This window comes from Piliocolobus tephrosceles, chromosome 14, assembly GCF_002776525.5.
Source record: "Piliocolobus tephrosceles isolate RC106 chromosome 14, ASM277652v3, whole genome shotgun sequence".
Classification (NCBI taxonomy): Eukaryota; Metazoa; Chordata; class Mammalia; order Primates; family Cercopithecidae; genus Piliocolobus; species Piliocolobus tephrosceles.
Window position 1 is genome coordinate 40,077,509 of NC_045447.1, and position 19,647 is coordinate 40,097,155.

The following is a 19,647-nucleotide window of genomic DNA, read 5'->3' on the forward strand; positions in this document are numbered from 1 at the left end:
ATAGTGTCTCATGCAATAGTTATCACCAAGACTAAATGAGAACCTCTCCTTAAAATCACTTTGCACAGTGTCTGGTACATAGCAGCTGCTGAATAAACATTGGCTTTTTTCTCCTAGACCAGGGTCTCTGCTGCTACCCAGTGTTTGCCAACCTGGGAGGCCCCACCTAAGTAGCCGATCTGCCTTTGATACTGACTTCCAGCACTCACTGAGCCCCTAGTGATGTGAGTGAACCCTGGGACTGTGTAAAGGAGGGGAGAGGTGACATTACTGTAGAATTAGAGGCCCTGGGATTTGGAACCACATTTTCTGAGCATGACCAGGTCCCTTTCTCCCCTACTCCCTCTGAGTCCTACATAAGGAAGTCTACTCTCCACTGAGGTGTTTTAGGTGGCAGGACTCTCCTGAGAGGGAGCTGAAGGACAGGACTGGGTGGGAGGACCTTTGGCAGTGGCAGTGAAGGAATAAGAACAACATTCCTGAATATTCAGTCCACAGGCCCTGCTCTGTGGATCCCACACTCTCTCATCCTCTCTGGACACCAACCGCCGGCTCCATCCCCAGGATGACTCACCTGCATAATGACCCCTGGATCTCCTTTGGCACCCTTGAGGCCATTCAGTCCTGGGCGACCCTGAAACCCACAGCAGACACCTCAGTAAACCCGCTGCCCACAGACCAGCTGGGCCCACGTGTCCTCCCCCTCCAGCCTGTCCAATGAACGCTGATACCTACAGGTCGTCCGGGGAGGCCAAATTCTCCTTTATGTCCTGGTGGTCCTTTGGGCCCCTAGAGGCAAAACAAATGCCAGATTAGAAAAGAACAGAAAGTCTGGGTTCAGGGAAATGAGGGGTGCAAGCCTGCTTTTGCAGGCAGTGGTGATGATGATCCACCAACAGGAGAAAGAAGGGCAGGGAGCCAGGTCGAAGCCCCCTCCCGCAGCCTCTTTGTCTCCAGCCTCTCCGCTCTCGGCTAAAAGCACCTGCTCAACCCACTCCATCGCTCCAGCTTTCCTGCAGGCTCCAGCCCACCCCAGACTCTGGATCCATCCCCTTGCAGTCAGGGCTAACTAAGGAGCAAGAGGTCAGTAGCTCAGGGCCTCAACTTCCCGGTAGCCAGGCGCTGGGCCAGCCCAGAACATGAATCTCCGCCCTAGGTCTTATGTCCCAGGGCTTACTGCATTCCCCATTCTGAATAATGCAACCTTGCCTCGCCCATCAGGCCAGGCTGGCCTGATAACCTGCTCTAGGATTTGGTTCCTTCCTTGCTCTAATCTGCCCCTAGGAACCAGAGTCTTGGTCTGACACCCCAGTCCTCCAGCTGAGTTCCTGACCATGGGCCCTATTTCAGTGCTGGCTTTCCAGGACTACAGGCTTCTAGAGCCACTGTTCTGTTGCAATCTTCAGGAACCCTCCTGCCTTCTAGTGTCTGGGATGCAAACCACTTGGTTGACAACACCACTGATGATGTACCTCTTCCTAGAACACATTCTACCCTCTGCGCCTTTGCAACCCTGTAGCTGGGTCTGCTGTGTCTCCCAGAGGAATGACTGGTTTAAGCCTGGGGCACTCCAAGTTACTTTTCCTCCTACCATTAACATACATAACCATGCTCTGAAAAATGGCAAATAAAAACTGAGTTGAAACAGGGTCAGTATGTAAAGTACCTAGTCTGTATTACTCTTAGGGAAAGAAAAGCAAAGACAGATGGGGTTGACAGGGCACAGGCCACTTGGTTGGTATGTTCTAGTGCAACACTTCCTGATATGGTTGGCCTTTGTGTGCCCACCCAAATCTCATCTTGAATTGTAAATCCATAACCACCGCATGTCATGGGAGGGACCTGGTGGGAGGTCATTGAATCATGGAGGCAGTTTCCCCCCCGCTGCTCTCATGACAGTGAATGAGTTCTCCCTAGATCTGATGGTTTTATAAGTGTCTGGTGTTTCCTCTGCTGGCACTCATTCTCTCTCCTGCTGCCCTGTGAAGAGATGCCTCCCACCATGATTTGTAAGTTTCCTGAGGCCTCCTAGCTATGTGGAACTATGAGTCAATGAAACCTCTTTTCTTTATAAATTATCCAGTCTCAGTATTTCTTCATAGCAGCGTGAAAATTGGACTAATACACTTCCCAAACATCAATGTGCATTAAGAATCACCTAGAGCTTGTTAAAAATGCAGATCCAGTATGTCTTGGGTAGGGCCTGAGGTTCTACAGTTCTAAGAAGCTCCCAAGTGATGGCAGTGATGCTGGTGCATGGTCTACACTTTGTGTAAGAGGACACCAGTGAATTTGAGGAGTTATAAGCTACACCGGTCACTAAGGCCACAGCTAGCCCATACAGCACCTTCATGCAAATTAGAAGAAGGTGCCACTTACTGCCTACGTTTGGCAAGCTGTGCTCAAGCTGGGCTTCAGTAGGAACCACTGCCATGGCATCTGCAGCAGCCTGCTGGCCCCCACCAATAACTATTTGTATTTTCCATAGTATTGGAGGTTAGTAGGTGGTTAACCAGTAGTTAACACAAGAATCTCTCAGTCTATCTTAGCTACTTGACTTTGGGTGCCCACTCTTCCTGACTTTGGGGACCAAAGGCCTCAGAAGGTCTTTTGAAGAATTCACCTCAAAAGTTATAGGCCATTCTTCAAGGATACAAGTCTGTTACAGAAATGTGAGGTCCTTTCTCCCCACAACTGAGATCCAACTTCAACCACATAAACCTGTATATAATTCTCCAGCCCAAAATGTTTCAAATGTTCAGTGTTTCAAATATTCATTAGAGGCAGTGAGGTTCATTTGAGAAGAGACTGGACCTAGAGCCTGACAGACTGGCCTCAAATCCCCACTCTGCCACTTACAAGCTGTGTCACATGGGTAGATTACTTAACCTCTTTGAGCCTGAGTTTCCTCCTCTATAAAATGGGGATTCTGAGAGTCACTTCTTGGGGTTGTGAAGATGAAATGAGATGGCCTATGTGAAGCATCAATACAGTCTGACCCAGAGAGAATGTTCTACACAGGGAAGGAAGTTTAGGGTTCACTCTTGAAAGAAATGGGGAGGGCTGTTCAGAAGCCCAGATGGGTTATGAATTCCCAGAGCCATAAGGCCAGAAGGGCCCTAATACCATTTAGTACTAATTCAATCCCTTCAATGTGCAGATGGGAAAACAGGAGCCCAGAGAGAGAGGAGGGCTTGCACAAGGTCTCACAGCAAATGAGTGGCATATTCACAACCAGAATCAAAAATCCCAGAGAGGTTTTGTGGGGTTCCCTTGAGGGTTTCCTGGGAAATTGGTCATCTTTAGCTAGCAAGTTCTGTGGTATAACTGCAAGTGCACCTCTCCTTCCTGGACACACAGCTAAACTACATTCTGAGGCCACAAGCATCTGAGTTTGGGCTTACGGAATGTGCCAGAAGTGATGTTTATTATCTTCCACAATCTCTTCCCCCTCCCCAACTTCAGCCTGCCAGCTCCTGTGCAACCTTGAATCCACAAGATGGCGGAGTCACAGAATGGAAGCATCCTGGGTCCCTGAGTCACTTCTTGGAGGAGAGATGCCAAGTTGAGAACAACCACAGTGGACTTTGCAAGAGCGAGAAATAAGCTGCTGTTGTGTTAAATCACCGAAAAGTTTATTTAATTGTACTTAGCTTTACCCTAGTATATGCACACTTTGCCACATCTTTGCATTTTCATAACTGGGACGACTAAATCTAACCAAATCAAAGTGCGAAAAATGCTTCAAACCCCAGTCCAGATCCAGCTGAGAGATGTTCTGGCTTACCATTGGTCCTGGGGCTCCATGCATTCCAGGTTCACCCTAAAACAGGAAGAGATGTACTTGTCACTGTTTGGAACAGAAACAAAGATGGGAAGCTGGGGCAGATATGTGTCTGCAGGGTCTGGTGACATAATTACCTTTTTCCCCATCAGCCTTTCCAGAGGAATGTCCCCTGTCAGGATGGCACCTGGCTCTCCCTTCTCGCCCTACAATTCAGAAAACATCTTGATGAAGTCAGGACTCCTCCTTGCCACCTTGTCCAGAGAGTTTTGTACAGAGACTCCTCCTTGCCACCTTGTACAGAGTCCTCTCAGTCCTACAGCCATGATTTATTTACCTTGCCTTCGTCCTACTTGAAACCCCATTGCTCCAAAATTACCTCTTGCTAGAGTATTGCAACAGTTTCCTAAACGAATGAATGTTCTCTCAGCCATTCCCTCTCTGCGCCATCAGAGTTACTGTCCTAAGGCACAGGACAGTCCTGTCTTCCATGTCCCTTCAGGGCTCCCACTGATAACAGATTTGCATCCTCACTCTCAACCCTCCAGGATCCAGCCCCAGTGTAGTCTTGTCTATCTCCTGCCACACGGTGCCCTCAAGGAACCTCTGGCTCCCAATGTATTTGATAGCCTGCTTTCCTAGCAACTCAACCTGAGATCTGTTCCCACCAAGAATACTAATTCTTGTTAAAACACCTGAAATTAGGAAAGAGATGAAGGTATAAAAACTAGAGGCCTCTGTCAACATGGAGGCCTTGTGTCTCCATATGTAACGTTGCATCCAAATTCTAAGCTCCTGTGCAAACAGTTAGGCAAAGCTATCCCAGATATTGGGAAATGGGTGATGGGTAGACTGGTGGCAAGAACACAGGATCCTGCCCCCAATCCTGTCCTCAGCAGAGCCATCTACTAGGCTAGAGGCTGCTGAGAAGATGTTTGTCCAGAGAACAAGGCCAGATGCAGAAACCTTCTATCTGATTCTGAGGCTTTGGCCCTAAACTTCAATGCTGGCCCCTGGGGAGCAGGGCTGAGCCACACAGAAGTCTCCTTTTAATGGGGGCTGGGAGTAACTAGGACAGTGGCATCAAAGCAAGCAGAGCAGCCTCTTTCTTCCATCCCCCTAAGCCCACACCTGGTATTTAGATCTTACCACTCCGCTGGTGAGGAAAGGTAGTCCTGAGCACGCCAGCAGGGAGAAGAAGCAAGCAAAAAAGCATTAGAGGCAGAGTGAGAGAAAGCGTGTTTGCTGCAATGGCCGGAGCAGAGCCGCCTGGCTGCCTGTGCCAGTCATTCAAGGTGGCAGGAGGTTAGGGCGCGGATGTCACATCTGTCCCTCCAGATCCATCTGACCTCACCACATAGGAAACAGAGTGTTTAAAGCAAGAGGAGCTCTTGCTTCACTGGGCCTCCTCCCAAGCCTGAGCTGGCGAGCCCTGGTCCATCTCCACAGGCCTGTGGCAGCAAAAGCATCCATCCCAAGACACATTCCCATGTGATGCCAAACCTTCAACCAGCATACCGAGCCCTCCATGCCCTGGAGCAGTGGCCCACTAGATATTGGAGGCCCTCTCCTCCTTGGAGATCATTATATTATAGAACAGTGGGGGCAGAGAAGAACGAGAGGAGCTTAAGTTCCCCCCTCCCAGAGAGCACACCCACCCTCCTTGACTCCCCATGGCAGGCTCAGGGGGTTGCACAGTACTCCCACTGGCTTTGCACAGAGCTCCATTCCAGTTGTAAGCATGTGCTCTGTTAACTCTCTGCACAGCTCTTCCTCATCTTATTTCTACATCCCTAGTGCCTAGCACAGGAAACTGCCTGGCACACGGCAGGGGTTAGTGGATGAAAGATGGATGAGTGTATACATGGACGGGTGAATACATTAATCTGTTTATGGATGTCACTCTCCCCTTTATCTATAAAAACCAACTGGAAAGTTAATTCTAAGAGGCAAACACAAAAGAATACAAGCACAACAATAGGTTTGGTACCCTGGAAGTTCTCAGGAAGTGTTCTGTGTGCTAAATATTTATTCCAGAGATTCTGGAGCAAGACTGTTGTTCAACTGCAGAATGCCCAACTTATAATTTATAAATATTAACATTTGTTCTATTCATTAATTATACATGCTTCTGCCCACAAGTGTATTCAGTACCATTTGTATACCAGGCCCCATATTAGTATTGGAGCTATGAAAAAGAAGCTGGCAGGATGCCTGTCCTCAGGCAGTGCATGTTCTAATGGGATGCCCAGCAGGTGATCAGACAAAGCACAGTGTGTGTGAGAACAAAGGAGTGTTGGGTTGAGTTCTCTTTCCAAATTATGATAAAAATCAATTTCACTACCTACTTCGTACCTTCTTGTCTCATAGAGAACCTGGAGATTAAAAATGTTAACAGTGGGACAGTGACTGCTAATAAGGATGGGGTTTCTTTCTGGTATGATGAAAATGTTCTAGAATTATGGAGTGGTTCATGAGGTTGTACAACCTTATGAGCCCGCCAAAAATCATTGAATTGTATAATTCAAAGGGGTGAATTTTATGGTATGTGAATTTTATCTCAAAAAAGAGAAAAGTTAATAGCTATTTTCAGCCAACCTGAAATATTTAGCAAATTCCAGAGCCAGATACATGGGCCCCTCTTACCTGTTCTCCTTTTAGTCCTGGAAAGCCAGGCAACCCAGTGTCACCTTTTGGTCCTCTAGGGCCCTGGAAGGAATTGTTATATAGTATTTGGTTGGTTGTTAAGATTAAAATGCATAAATCAATCAGAAAAATATGTATTTTTCCAAACAGTAGAATAAACACTGCCATCCCCCAGGCAGGTGGCAGTCAGGATTATCTATGACATTTTCTTAACCTTAAGTGGTTCAGAAATTGTGGTCTGGTAGAAAGAAGATAGCACTGAGTGTTAAGAGGCCTTGAGGCTTCACACTTCTTTAAACATTGGTTTCCTCCAACTGGGTACTACTGACCTAGCCCATCATCTGGGCCTGCTGCCTCTGCTTGCCCCCTGCTCCTCCAGGCCACCTTGCAGCCTGCCTCCTCCACTATTCCCTTCCACGACTCCCACCCCTTCTCTGGATCCCCACTACCTATGAGATGGGACACAGGTACCTTAGCCTGGCACCCCAGCCCATCCCAGCCAGGCATCAACATCTCATCTCCCACACCATCAGGTTACTCCTTTCCTGCAGCCTCTCTGCACTCCCCCATTGCCTCTGCACCAGCACTCATGCCCTCCCCCCATAGGAATGCCCACCCACCCCTCTGCAGAGCCAAATCCACACACGCAGCCAGAGGCAACCTCTTCTCAACTGCAACAGACACTGAATGCCTGTGACAATGACTCACACAGCCACATTTGCCTCAAAAAGGCATTTCAACACTTTCTTGCTATTTTAACTTTTCACAAGTTCCTGTCTTGTCTGGATGAAAGAGTGAATTACCCATTACGGCAGTGGCTTTCAACTCTTTGTTACTATTGTTTAGCAGTGAAACTCTTTTCTTTCCTTTTTTTTCGCCAAATAAAGTCTTAAATGAAAGCCTAATATACACAAATATGTCCAGTGAAGCTTCCCTTATTGCAGGTCAGTGGCCTGGTATGTGCCTATTTGGCCCCCTCCTTACTCCCTGCAGTGGAGGTCCTGGACTCCCTCAGAAACACAGGACCACTCATTTAGAGGAGAATGTGCTCTGAAACGTGCCCCAGGTCTTGGAGCAGGCAAGCCAGGGCTGGAGCTCAGAGGTTTGGCCTTTTTTTCTGCTAACCAAGAGTCATGGTCACAGTCATGGTCATGGTCGCCATTCTCTCTTTTGTTTTGTAATGTCTAGTTAACAGTATTTTTAGTGTTATCATATGATATGCGCCTTTAGAAAATGTAAAAAGTTCAGAAAATCAGCCAGGCTTAGTGGCTCATGCTTGTAATCCCAGCACTTTGGGAGGCTGAGGCAGATGGATTGTTTGAGTTCAGGAGTTCCAGACCAGCCTGGGCAACATGGTAAATCCCCATGTCTATCAAAAATACAAAAAATTAGCCAGGCATGGTGGCACATGACTATAGTCTCAGCTGCTCGGGAGGCTGAGGTGGGAGGATCACTTGAGCTTGGGGGGGCAGAGGTTGCAGTGAGCCACTGCACTCCAGCCTGGATGACCAGAGTGAGGACCCGTCTCAAAATAAATAAATAAAACATTCGGAAAATTATAAAGAAATAGAAAAGGAGGCCACTGATCATTGCACCATCAAGAACAAATTTCTATTACATTTGTGATACATTTCCTTCATTCAACCAGAAGCAGTGCATGTCATGCATTGGCATTAGGCCTTTCAGAGCTGCAGTGCTTTGGAGAAATCACCCAGGTCCCACACTGAAGCCAAGCCTTACTTTTAGACAGGCTCAAACTTTTAGACAAAACTAATCTCTTTCCACACAGAAGCATGTTTTCACCTTCCATGGTGAAAGCCCCATAGTGGTGCACACAGATGATTACATATTAGATGTCTAGTCCATGGTTCCCTCCTTTGCACCCCCTCCATCGCCATCATCCTATGTCTTTAGGGATTTATCTACTTGAAATACTTGACTCGTCCACTTTCGTTCATAGCAAGCCAACTGTTGTTTCAGGTTTTGATTGGTCCTGGATAGAGAGAGATAAGTAAAACCCAACCCTCCACAAGTTGTTCACAGGATGGTCAAGAAAAAAAAAGGCAAGGGCACAAATAATTGTTATTTAAGGCAGAAAAGAATCACAGGAGTGGTGACAATAAAGCCTTATGGGACTTAAAGAAGGGGACACTTCCAGGTGGGAGCACCAAGAAAAAGTTAACGAACAAGATGCCACTGGAGCTCAGTCATGCAGAGATGGAGGAAATGTCATTCCATGTGGAAGGAACAGAATGATCGCTGCCATGGGACACAGATAGAAGAGGGCAAGGGTCGTACTTACCGGAAATCCTGGCAGCCCAGGCAATCCATCCGGCCCCTGTGACATGCCAAAGACAGAGCACGCTGGATTAGGAGCAGCATTTCCAGAGTCAGCAGGACCCCCTCCCTCCCAGCCCCTTCCAAAGGCCTCAGCATGCTCCCACAGCTGGGAAGACACATCGACACAGCATTAGGGATGAAGGGGCCCTGTGAGGGTCTGGATTTGCCAAGGGGAGGACAGCGACTGGAAAGAAAGCAAGGAAAAGAGAGAAGGCGTGGAGGCATGGTAATGCAGGCAGACAAGGCCCAGGGACTGTGAGGACAGGGATACCCAATCTCTGGTTTTAGTCTGTCTGTGTTTTGCTTCAGTATCCACCCACCTAATACCCGAAATCTCTAATAGCTTGGGGAAAACAAAGACCTCTTGGGAAGAAACTTTCACTTGTTATCTGGTTTTTTCTAGGGTTTCATTATTGAGGTATTTTGGATTATTTGTTTTCATAGAAATCAAATGGATGCAGCACAGAGGAGACAGAAAGATGGCTCACAATGAGAGGTCACTCAGCAGGGGAGAAACCTGGTGCCAGAAGAGTCTGCAGATATTTGCAGGAATCTTGGGGCAGCACTAGATTTTCCCCTGGACCTGGATGAATGGGCTTCAGGGCAACCTCACGGGGATCTGCAGGAGAGGCTGGGACATCTGCATTGCACAGCTGTGAAGGTATAAACCTGTCTCCACAATGACTTGCACAGAGCGTCACAGGGTGCTAAGCAGTTTCACATCCCTCATTTCTTACAAGGTGCCTCAAAGGCTGGAGAAGTGTCATCAGAGAATAGAATCAGGGGCTCAGAGTAGTGTGTGGAGAAGATGGGGCTGGAACCCCAAGGCTCCCAAAGCCGGAGCTCCTTCCTTTCCCTGCTGCTGACCAGCAGATGCTGGGAGATGCAATGAGGATTTATTCTACAGGCTGTAGGAGGAAGTTTCCTTCATCTTAGGGCCATTGTGCCATGAGTCAACTCTGCCAACATGCAGAAATAATGCATATTTCCGGTTTTTTGTTTGTTTGTTTTGAGACAGAGTCTCGCTGTCACCCAGGCTGGGGTGCCGTTGTGCAATCTTGGCTCACTACAACTCCCGCCTGCCAGGTTCAAGTGATTCTCGTGCCTCAGCCTCCCGAGTAGCTAGGATTACAGGCACACGCCACCATGCCCAGCTAATTGTTGTATTTTTAGTAGAGACAGGGTTTCAAGATGTTGGCCAGGCTGGTCTCAAAACTCCTGATCTCATGATCTGCCTGCCTCAGCCTCCCAAAGTGCTGGGATTACAGGCGTGAGCTACCACGTCTGGCCAAAAATAATGTATATTTCTTATATACATTGTAGCCCCATTTTAGAGATCTGGAAATTAACACACAGATAATTTCCAGATCTCTAAAATGGGGCTATAAAGACTAGAATGAGTCCATTTCCTCCTCACGCTCCAGTTTCCCTTGAGCACAAGGAAAGACGTCTCCAGGCTCTTCCTATTCTGTGAAATAAGATAATGTAAATAAAAGCAGGCCAAAAGTGTGCAACAGACATCGTTTGTTTGTTACTTGGCATTCTCTGATTTCCAGGACACATATTTCTGGTGCACAGGACTGGAAGCTTCCACTGCTTTGGACACAACTTTCCACACGATCAAATTAATGTGAAAGCAACTTTTCAAAAAGTGCAAGGCTTTCTTTCCATTCTATTTGATATATCCTAGCTCTATGCTTCAGGAGCTAAAGGGATTCCAGAGCAACCCGACTTTGTTTCAACAGGGGCGTCTGGGTAAAAGCCACATTCTGGGGCAGCTGTAGATACCAACCGGAGGCCCCACCAGCTCAGGAATGTCCGAGAAATTCATGAATCCATGGGTGATATTGATCAAGGACTGAAAAGAGAAAAATCAGACAATGAGGACAAAGGATGGCATGTGTTCTGCCTTGTTCCTGGCAACAAAGCTTTAATTAAAGTCACCCAGCATAGCAGAACACCGCAGACACTGAGAACGCCCTCAGCCCACTGCCAAACACAGCTCTCCCTCCCCCTTCTTATAAAACAGTTCTGAGCCGCCTTCGCACTTTCCTCCTTTACTTAGTTTTTAAATCACACAATATCCGAATGTCTTCTCTTTTTAGAATTTAAACATATACATATTACATGCAACCACAGAAAACACAGTGTTGGGGTGTGTGTGTTTGTCCGTGTGGTTATTTTACATAAATGGCATCAGGCTGTATGACTCCTCAACTTGCTTTTTTCACTCGGCCATATTGTGTGGAGATCTTTCCATGTGGAATTTTGGAATATGGATATTTTTAGCTTTAAAAGACTGCCAAAGAGCCATCCAAAGGGGCCAATTTACACTTCCACCAGAAGTACACGAGATTACCTTTTTCCCCACACGCTTACACATATTTGATTTTTAAAAATCATGGTTTTTTTTTCCTTCTAACTTTAGTCATCTTTTTTCCAGTTATTTGGGGCTTGTCTTTCTGTGGTCTACCAGCATGATGTTATTTCTCTCTGAAGGGCCAGGATTTTTCATGATGTGATGTCTTAATATCAAAAGGACACGATCTGGTCCCAGCCCACATTCCAGCCTTCTCTCCACTTTCCATCATTCTCCACACACGCCCATGCACACTATCCCCTGCCAGTCAGCTCCCTGGGCCTGGAGCACACACCACATTGTCCTACTCTCTGCTTTGGCTCAGGGCGTCCCTGCCACTAGAATTTTGGAAGTTCTGTCCTCCACGCCTACCTGGTAAACTCCTTCTCGGCTTTCCAGTCCCTGCTCAAAGATACTTCCTCCAGGAAGTCTTCCTTGATTCCTCATGTCCCAAACAGTCTTTTCTCCCTTGTTCCCGTCTTTATGTTCCTTTGCCTCTCAGTTACAGCTCTGTTACAGCCTTTCTCCTGACTTCACTGGAGGCTCCTTGAAGGTAGGAACTCTGTCTTACTTAACTGTATTTTTAATTTTTTTAACTAGAAACTTTTTAAATAGCAGAGACAGGGTCTTGCTATGTTGCCCAGGCTGGTCTCGAGCTCTTGGGCTCAAGCAGTCCTCCTGCCTCAGTCTCTCAAAGTGCTGAGATTACAGGTGTGAGCCACTGCGCCTGGTCTTACTTATCTTTACACCCACAGAGCCTAGCATGGACCTGATGCAGAGTGCATGCTCATGAGTGCTTATGCCAGAGTACTTAATATAGGAATAGATAATTCAATGACATCCAACATTTCATCCAACCAACACTGATTAAACCAGCACTATGAGGCCAGTGGTGGGGATACAGAGAAGAAAAAAAACCCCAGAGGGCAGGTGGAGGAGTCAGACAGGTAAATAGGCCATTGCTGTACCATGATGGGGGCTTGAAGGATGCAGTTACTGCCTTCCTTGTTGAGGAGAGTTGGGAAGAAGATGCTTTCCTCCATTTGTGTGGACATCTTCCCATGTGGGATTTTGGAGAATGGGTATTTTTAGCTTTAGTTTTAGCAGACTATCAAAGAGCCATCTAAAGGTAGCACACAAGGATGTTTCCTGTGACATGAAGGATGTAATCCTTGGCTTCTCTTGGCTTCTGTACCCTCTCTGTGGCGAGGTGGAGGGACCTTCCTGAAGGGCAGTTTGGGAAGCACCAAGGGGCATGACCAGCTCAGCCACACTTCTTTCCTTCAGATCTCCCTGCCTCTGGGAAGCACATCCATCAACCCATGGATAAGTCCGTCTGATTGGCAGGAACATGTGGCTCTCCCACTGGGTGAAGTCCCTCCACCTAACCTCCATCAGTAATCAAGGCGGTATCTGGGCCTACCTCATCTTTGGCTTTACTTCTCAATGTGCTCTGCCCTTGGCTGGGGAAGGCGCGCACTGCTTATCTGGGGCTTTTTCAAGACCCCAATATCTCTAATACTCCTAGCCTGTTTTTTCAATTGACCCCAAATGCTAATCAGAAGAGACAAATCTGGAAGCACCATGTGAGAGAACAGTGGAACTGGGGGAGGAACAGACAGGCGCTGGCAGGTGGAAGTTCTAACATCAGGCACTGGCTACATGCCCCCTGCATAGCCAGCAGCTCTGAAGCCATGGACGACCTTCTCTTCCCTTTGGCAAAGTTGGAAAATACGTAGGCAAGCTCTGACCTGGATGATACTCACACTAGACAAGACCTCGATGCGCCCAGGCGGCCCTCTCGGCCCAGGGGCTCCCACAATACTGGCTCCATCCGTCCCCCTTTCTCCCTGGTCAAAGCAGCAAGAAGTGAGAAAAAATTCACTGTACAGGGATGACGCTCCTAGAACCAGGCGGGAAAGCCTTCCCACCCCCACCTCCGTGATCGCTGTGATCTCACCTTGGGTCCCTGGTCTCCTTTCTCTCCTTTGGGACCCTGGAAAAATAAACAAACATAAATATTCTTCTAGTCACTTTGCTCACCTCCTTCTAGCCTCTCGTCTCGCTATCTCCCCCTAAGTTTTTATGCTTCTTTGTCCCAGGCAATGGGAACCAAGGATAAGTGAAAAATACCCCTTCTGGAGTCAGAAGGAAGCAACACCCCACAGAGTGAGAGAATCAGAGGCCTTCTCCCAGCACTGGGTGAGGGTCCTCTTTACCCTTAATCTTAGGGCCCTTTGCCTCTGGGGCATGAGGGAGGTCTGCTCATTTAGTCATGGGAGGGGCCGCGCTGCTCCCTCCTAGACTAAAAGGCTCAGCTCTGGGTCCCATTTAACAAAGAGAATGAAATCCAGGGGATTGGTCCTCCTGAGAACCCGCATCATGTGCTCCTACATCATGGTAGGAGATGGACAACATCTGCCAGGGGCTGGAGGCAGTAGGGAGGGGCACCTGTCAGGAGCACAGGGCTTTGACCTGGGGCAAAGTGTGTGCATTGAATGGGGCAAACGGAGGGAGGAATAAGTAGAGATGCTTAGTGGTAAGAGACTGAAGTGGGAGGGAGAGAGAGAAATAGATGAAGAGAGATAAAAATGATTTTCATGTTCTCTTTCCACATCATGTTTTCTGCAAAACTTCTACACTGCTCCTCAAAGACACAAGCTGTAAAGAGCATCTCATTTCCTTATTGCACAGCTGGGGGCTGGAGGCATAGAGAAGGTGAGTTATTGAAAGTGGCAGAGCTGGGATGCAGCCCACAGCTTCCTCACTGTAGCGTGACAGTGTGACAACCGTCATAATGAAGGTTTCAGAGGTAACCTACGATTGCAGCCGTTGGTCTGGAGAGTTTAGGTTCACTCAATAGCTGGGTGCTTCCAGAGCCTTCGGTATCCTGGGGAAGGAGCAAGAACGAGAATTTCAGATCCAGTTCCTGAGAACCTACTTGTGCCAGGCGTGGTACCGGAAGCTGGCAGCTCACAGGGGAATCCGCACAGCCTCTGCCCTGAGACCAGGGTTTAGCTAGCTGGTCTTTCCAGGAGCCCTTAATACACATCATTTTTATAACCACAGAAAAGGGGAAAAGTACCTCGAATCCAAGTCCCATTGTGCATCCAGGGCCTGGGGGCCCAGGGGGTCCAGGAGGCCCTGGGGGTCCCATGACCCCAGGGGGGCCAGCTTGTCCCTTTTTCCCTGGGGGTCCAGGTAAGCCTCTGTTGCCAGGGTCACCCTGTAGGAAAGAGGGCCGGCTGATTATCCAGCCCTGGGTTCACTCATGGAAGGAAGAACACGCATGCCTGAATCAGAAAATCACTCTTTGAAGTTAATTAGGTTGATGAATTCTCCCATCGGTACTGCTTAATGGTACAGAAACAGCTGTCTTGTTAATTGACATTTCACTTGGAGATAAGCTGATGCACTCATCTGAATGCATTTGGAGGGAGGGGCGAGGAAGGAGAAAACATCGAAGGGTGTTTATTCCCGACCATCCCCAGCTGTTCTGCCTTCTCTGAGCAATTCCTTTGAAATGTGTTCCTCTCTGTTCCTTGACATTTATATGTTCAATATTCCAGACCAGCAGTCCAATTATAGTAAACTCAAAGAAAGGGAAGGAGGGAGAAGAAAGCTCTTTTTTTTTTTTTTTTTTTTTTTACCTTTTCACCAACTGAGCCATTAGGCCCTCTTGCTCCCTGAAAAAAACAAAAACAAAAACAAGGACCAATTAATGCTTATCTCATTGGGTATGTTCTGAAGTCAATGCACAATTATGGGCTCTTAGGTAATAGGATATTAAAATAGGACTCTTTCTGTCTCAGACTTTTGGTGTCTCCAAACCAAATACATTACAATAGGGGCCAGTCTGTTGGGCAGGTCGTGCTGAAAGCTTGTGAAACCCACTTTTCAACCATCAGCTCATCACCTACCTCAAGAGTAAACCAGAGAAGTTAAAGATTAACGAGGGAGAGATCACAGAAGGCTTCGCGTGGAGAGCTCCCAGTGGACTGGGGTGGTCCCCTTCCCATGACGGAGGTAGAGGGTACTTCACCCACTCTAAAGCGAGGGAAGGGGCTTCAAGATCTGAAATGTATCCCCTAGATTTTTGGAAATATGGGGGATGATGACTGGCTGTCTTCTGGAAAGAACTAAAGACCCAAAGCTGGCTGGAGTAGTCCCTAGAAGACGGAATGAGGGAGGAGGTTGCATTAGAGCAGATTGCATGGCCACGCCCAGTGGGGACCACACTACAGTTTCCCAGGGGTTAGATGCAGATCTCACAGAAATGAGTCTGCTGTGAGCTCCAAGCAGAGGGGAGGACCAAAGGGCATGGGTGGTCAGGAGTGGTCAGCTACGGGGACACTGGCCTACATCATGGGACTGCGGTAGGGGGGCCCCAGATGGAGAATCTCTGAGAAAACCACAAATGCAGCTGCAAGAGATGAAGTCAGCAATTGCATGGCCACACAGGAGATCCTAAGAGCGATGATGATGTACCAGCCATCAAAGACTATGTCTTTCCCCCCAGTCATTTTTGTTTCTGGGCTACAGTCTCCTTCTTATATCAAATCCATGGAAATGAGAGAATGGATAGTTCTAAAATAGCCATGCTCAAAAATAAGATGGGGAGTGGCATTAGATCCAAAATAGAAATGCCAAAGGGAAAACAGGGAAGTTGAAGACAGGGGCCTCAGCCATCAAGAGAAACCAAAGGGAGAAAAGTCTGCTGCAAAGCCGTGATGGAAGTCAGGTGCATGATGTGGCCCCTGGGCCCCAAAAGGGAGACAGGCTGAAATTCTGCAGGAAGCTAGCTGTCCAGCCCTGCCCATCTCCCCTCCCCTCCCACCCTCACTCCTGCCAAGGAGAAAATATGGGTACCTTAATTTCAGAAAAATAAGAGTTGCTTATTGGGCCAAAGACATAGGGCAGAGCACCAGATGACTAGGAAACTCTGTGAGGTCCAGGAGCACCCTACACACGGAAGATGAGCCACTAAGGTGCCCTGCTTGATGGCACATCTTATTCCTTCCACCCCCTTCCTGAACCCTGCATGTCTCAGAAGGGGCTACTGCCCACCTCCCAACAGTCTGCACCAACAGAGGCAGAAAACAGGCTCAGGCAGGATCCCAATTTCAGAAGTAAACACACAAGAGAGAAACACAACATCTGAGACAAGGCAACACTGTGAGAAACAACTAATTCAACTATAGAATTACATCCAAGGAAATGGAGTTAAGAAGACAATCCAATAGGACATTGAGTGTAAGACATACGTTCTCACAGAGAAAAGGGAGGATAACGTAGCCATGAAACAAAGACATACCATTATGAAATAAAAACAGTGGTTATGAAAAAGAACCAATTAGAGATCTTGGAAATTATAAATAGAAAACTGTCAAAATGCAGAACTCTGCAGAAGGACTGCATAACAGAATAGACCCACCTGAAGAGAGAATTAATACAGAAATCAGTCTACAGCATTCTCCCAGAAAGCAACATGAGAGGGTAAAAAGACCTAGACAGAATAACAAAGTAGTAAGAGAGACGGAAGCCACAATTGGAAGTTCCAACATTGGTTTAATTGGAGTGGCAGAGGAGAGAATAAACAGATAGAAGGAATGCAGTGTTTAAATTTTCTGAAAAAACACAGAAGTCTCCAGATTAAAAGGCACCCCCCAAACCCCATCCCCCCAAAAAAGTCCATAGAGTACCAAGAAGGATAAATGAAATAATACATTTAAAAAATAATTCACATTGGCCGGGCGCAGTGGCTCAGGCCTGTAATCCCAGCACTTTGGGAGGCTGAGGTGGGTGGATCACAAGGTCAGGAGTTTGAGACCAGCCTGGCCAACATGGTGAAACCCCGTCTCTACTAAAAATACAAAAATTAGCTGGGTGTGGTGGTGTGCGTCTGTAATCCCAGGTACTCAGGAGGCTGAGGCAGGAGAATCGTTTGAACCTGGGAGAAGGAGGTTGCAGTGAGCCAAGATCGTACCACTGCGTGACTGTGTCTCAAAATAATAATAATAATGATAATAAATAAATAAAAATAAGAATCCACATTTAGTAACAACGCAGAGGAATTTTTAAACACCAAGAACAAAGAAAAATAAATTCCCAAATTTGCCAAAGAGAAAAATCAGATGACCTCCAATAGAATGAGAATCAGAGTGAATCTGACTTTGTGTTGGCAACACTGGATGCTGGAAGATGATGGTGATCATCTTCAAATCATCACGGGCAAATGACTTTCAACTCAGAATTCTATACTCAACCAAATGAGAAGAAAGTAAAAACATTAAAAAAAATCCAGGGTCTCAGAAAATTTGCCATCTACAGACAGTCTGTGAAAATATGACTGGAGGACCTACTCTAACAAAAATAATTAAAGAGGAAACAGGACATAGGAAGCAATGAAAACTATATTCATATATTACTATTATAATTAAAATTTAATTTTAATAAATGCTTGAAGTAGAGTTGCTCTGTCGCTCACCTACCAGCCCTAAGGCACTTCCACAAAGTCCCATGGCTCTGCCACGGCACAGAAAAAAAGGGACTAAAGCAATCTGCAGGTTCCTTCCAGTTCTGAATCTTTGGGACTCTAGTTGAGTATGAGCCTAAGCAAAACTCTCAGGGTAGATGAGAAAGATGAGGCCATGGTGTGTCCAGCAAAACTGCCTGCACACAACAGGCAACACCACGCAACAATCTCCCCCGTTCTCCTTCACAGACATGGGCCCATGCCGTTTGCTTGGTAGCTGTGATAACCTTCCTCAGGGAACTGGCTGCTCCCATGGGTGAGGTTCGTGGATTTGCTAGGTGAGGGCCTCTGCCTGATACTGGAGGAAGACAAATGCCTCACGTCTGGGGGAATGCGGGGGGCAAGGGAAAGGTCCCATCTCTTGCAGTGTTTTCCTATTGCGACACACTACCCAGTTCTTGGCCTAGGAATGGGGATCACAGGGGCTGAGGGTGGGCTGGGCTTCCAGGTGAGGCACCAGGCTCTGGAGGCAGGCTCTGAGGCTGGAGTGGTAAGGAATTTCTGCAATCAAAGCCCTCCATAAGGTCTCCCAGGGCAGCCCCATAGAACCTTGGTGCCTCTCTTGCAAAGGAGCCAGCAGGGACACTCTGGCCATTCTGGGGAGGTGGAAGGAGAAAGTGTGCTCAGTGAAGGAAGTGACAGTGACTGGGCTCTGTCACCTCCCTGCTGGCCAGCCTCACCAGGGAGAAAGTAAGCGTGGCCTTCCACCTGCAGTGGAAATATGACTGCAATAACTGGATGCCCATTTTACTGCGTAACCCAGAGGCTGCAGTTGCTATGTCTGCTTCTCTTGGCTTGTTGCTGGCTGCGCATTGCAATCTGTCTTCAATGAAAGTGACAATCTTGTGCATCTTTTCAGTAACAAGTCAAACTACCATCAGGATTGTTGTGAAACAGAAACTAAAATAGCCTCCCTCTAAAAACCTTGTAGCTGCATTGCCAGCTGATCTTGTTACAGAAAATTATGTCTATAAAGTGAAAAACTGAATTGTTTCAGTTGCCTTCCTCATTCCTTTCCAATCAAGAGTGCATCTTATAGAGTTTCAAAGGAAGTTCTAGAAGATATCATGGGCCTTGGTTTATGGTCTTAGATGATTTTATCCAGCTTAGACATGGTAAAAAGAGTGTATTCAAATCCATTCCATTGACCCACAGATAAGATGGCCATCAGCTTGGAACATGAGTAGATTAACTTGTGGGTAGAAGAGCCCATCTTACTGGAATTTATGTGAACAGGCAGGGTGAAAAGGAGGAGCTCCAATGAACAGGCTGAGGAAGGTTCCTATTCCCAAAATGGTGATGTTGGAGTTGTACATTATTTCTCAATGAGAGAATTTTTGTGCAGTGAGGGCATGCATGCAATCCTGGAATTCCAAATAGCAGAGCTGCAAGTATGGTTTTAAAAGTGATGAAATATGAAGATATCAGTTCACTGATGGAAACATTGCAAAGGAATGAGGTACAATAGTGCTGTGTGTTACAACATCGTGGTTTAGAATTGATTCAAAATGTTGGCTTACTGTGGTGAATTGGATTTTCTAAGGACATTACTCAATTTCAGCACACAGGAACCTCAAAGAACCTAATGGAGACGATAATTCTTTTTTCCCGTGTGGCTTCTGAGACAGCACATCTTACTGCCTTGCGGATGTCTGTTGGTTTTCCTTCTGCTGTTTGTAATACTGATAACCAGTTTCTTTTCTGTTACAATTGACTATGGTCTATTTGATTTTTTTTTTTTTTTTTTTTTTTTTTCGCTCCTGTTACCCAGGCTGGAGTGCAATGACACGATCTCTGCTCACTGCAATGCTGGCCTCCCGGATTCAAGCGATTCTCCTGCCTCAGCCTCTCGAGTAGCTGCGATTATAGGTGCCTGCCACCACGCCCAGCTAATTTTTTGTATTTTTAGTAGAGACCGGGTTTTGCCATGTTGACCAGGCTGGTCTCGAACTCCTGACCTCAGGTGATCCACCAACCTCAGCT

General features: G+C 47.1%; 1 protein-coding gene across 2 annotated transcripts in view; it reads right to left on the bottom strand.

Moving 5' to 3' along the window:
• Positions 1–19,647, bottom strand: part of COL15A1 (collagen type XV alpha 1 chain) — a 128,631-nt gene that overhangs the window by 22,253 nt on the left and 86,731 nt on the right. For both annotated transcript variants that reach the window (XM_023202857.1, XM_031934079.1), the window contains 12 exons: positions 14,780–14,815; positions 14,215–14,355; positions 13,951–14,019; positions 13,090–13,125; positions 12,896–12,979; positions 10,563–10,628; positions 8,733–8,768; positions 6,431–6,493; positions 3,922–3,990; positions 3,788–3,823; positions 736–789; positions 575–634 (listed from right to left, as the gene is read on the bottom strand). In XM_023202857.1, the coding sequence (XP_023058625.1) occupies positions 575–634; positions 736–789; positions 3,788–3,823; positions 3,922–3,990; positions 6,431–6,493; positions 8,733–8,768; positions 10,563–10,628; positions 12,896–12,979; positions 13,090–13,125; positions 13,951–14,019; positions 14,215–14,355; positions 14,780–14,815 (750 nt within the window). The remainder of the gene's footprint in view (positions 1–574; positions 635–735; positions 790–3,787; positions 3,824–3,921; positions 3,991–6,430; positions 6,494–8,732; positions 8,769–10,562; positions 10,629–12,895; positions 12,980–13,089; positions 13,126–13,950; positions 14,020–14,214; positions 14,356–14,779; positions 14,816–19,647) is intronic.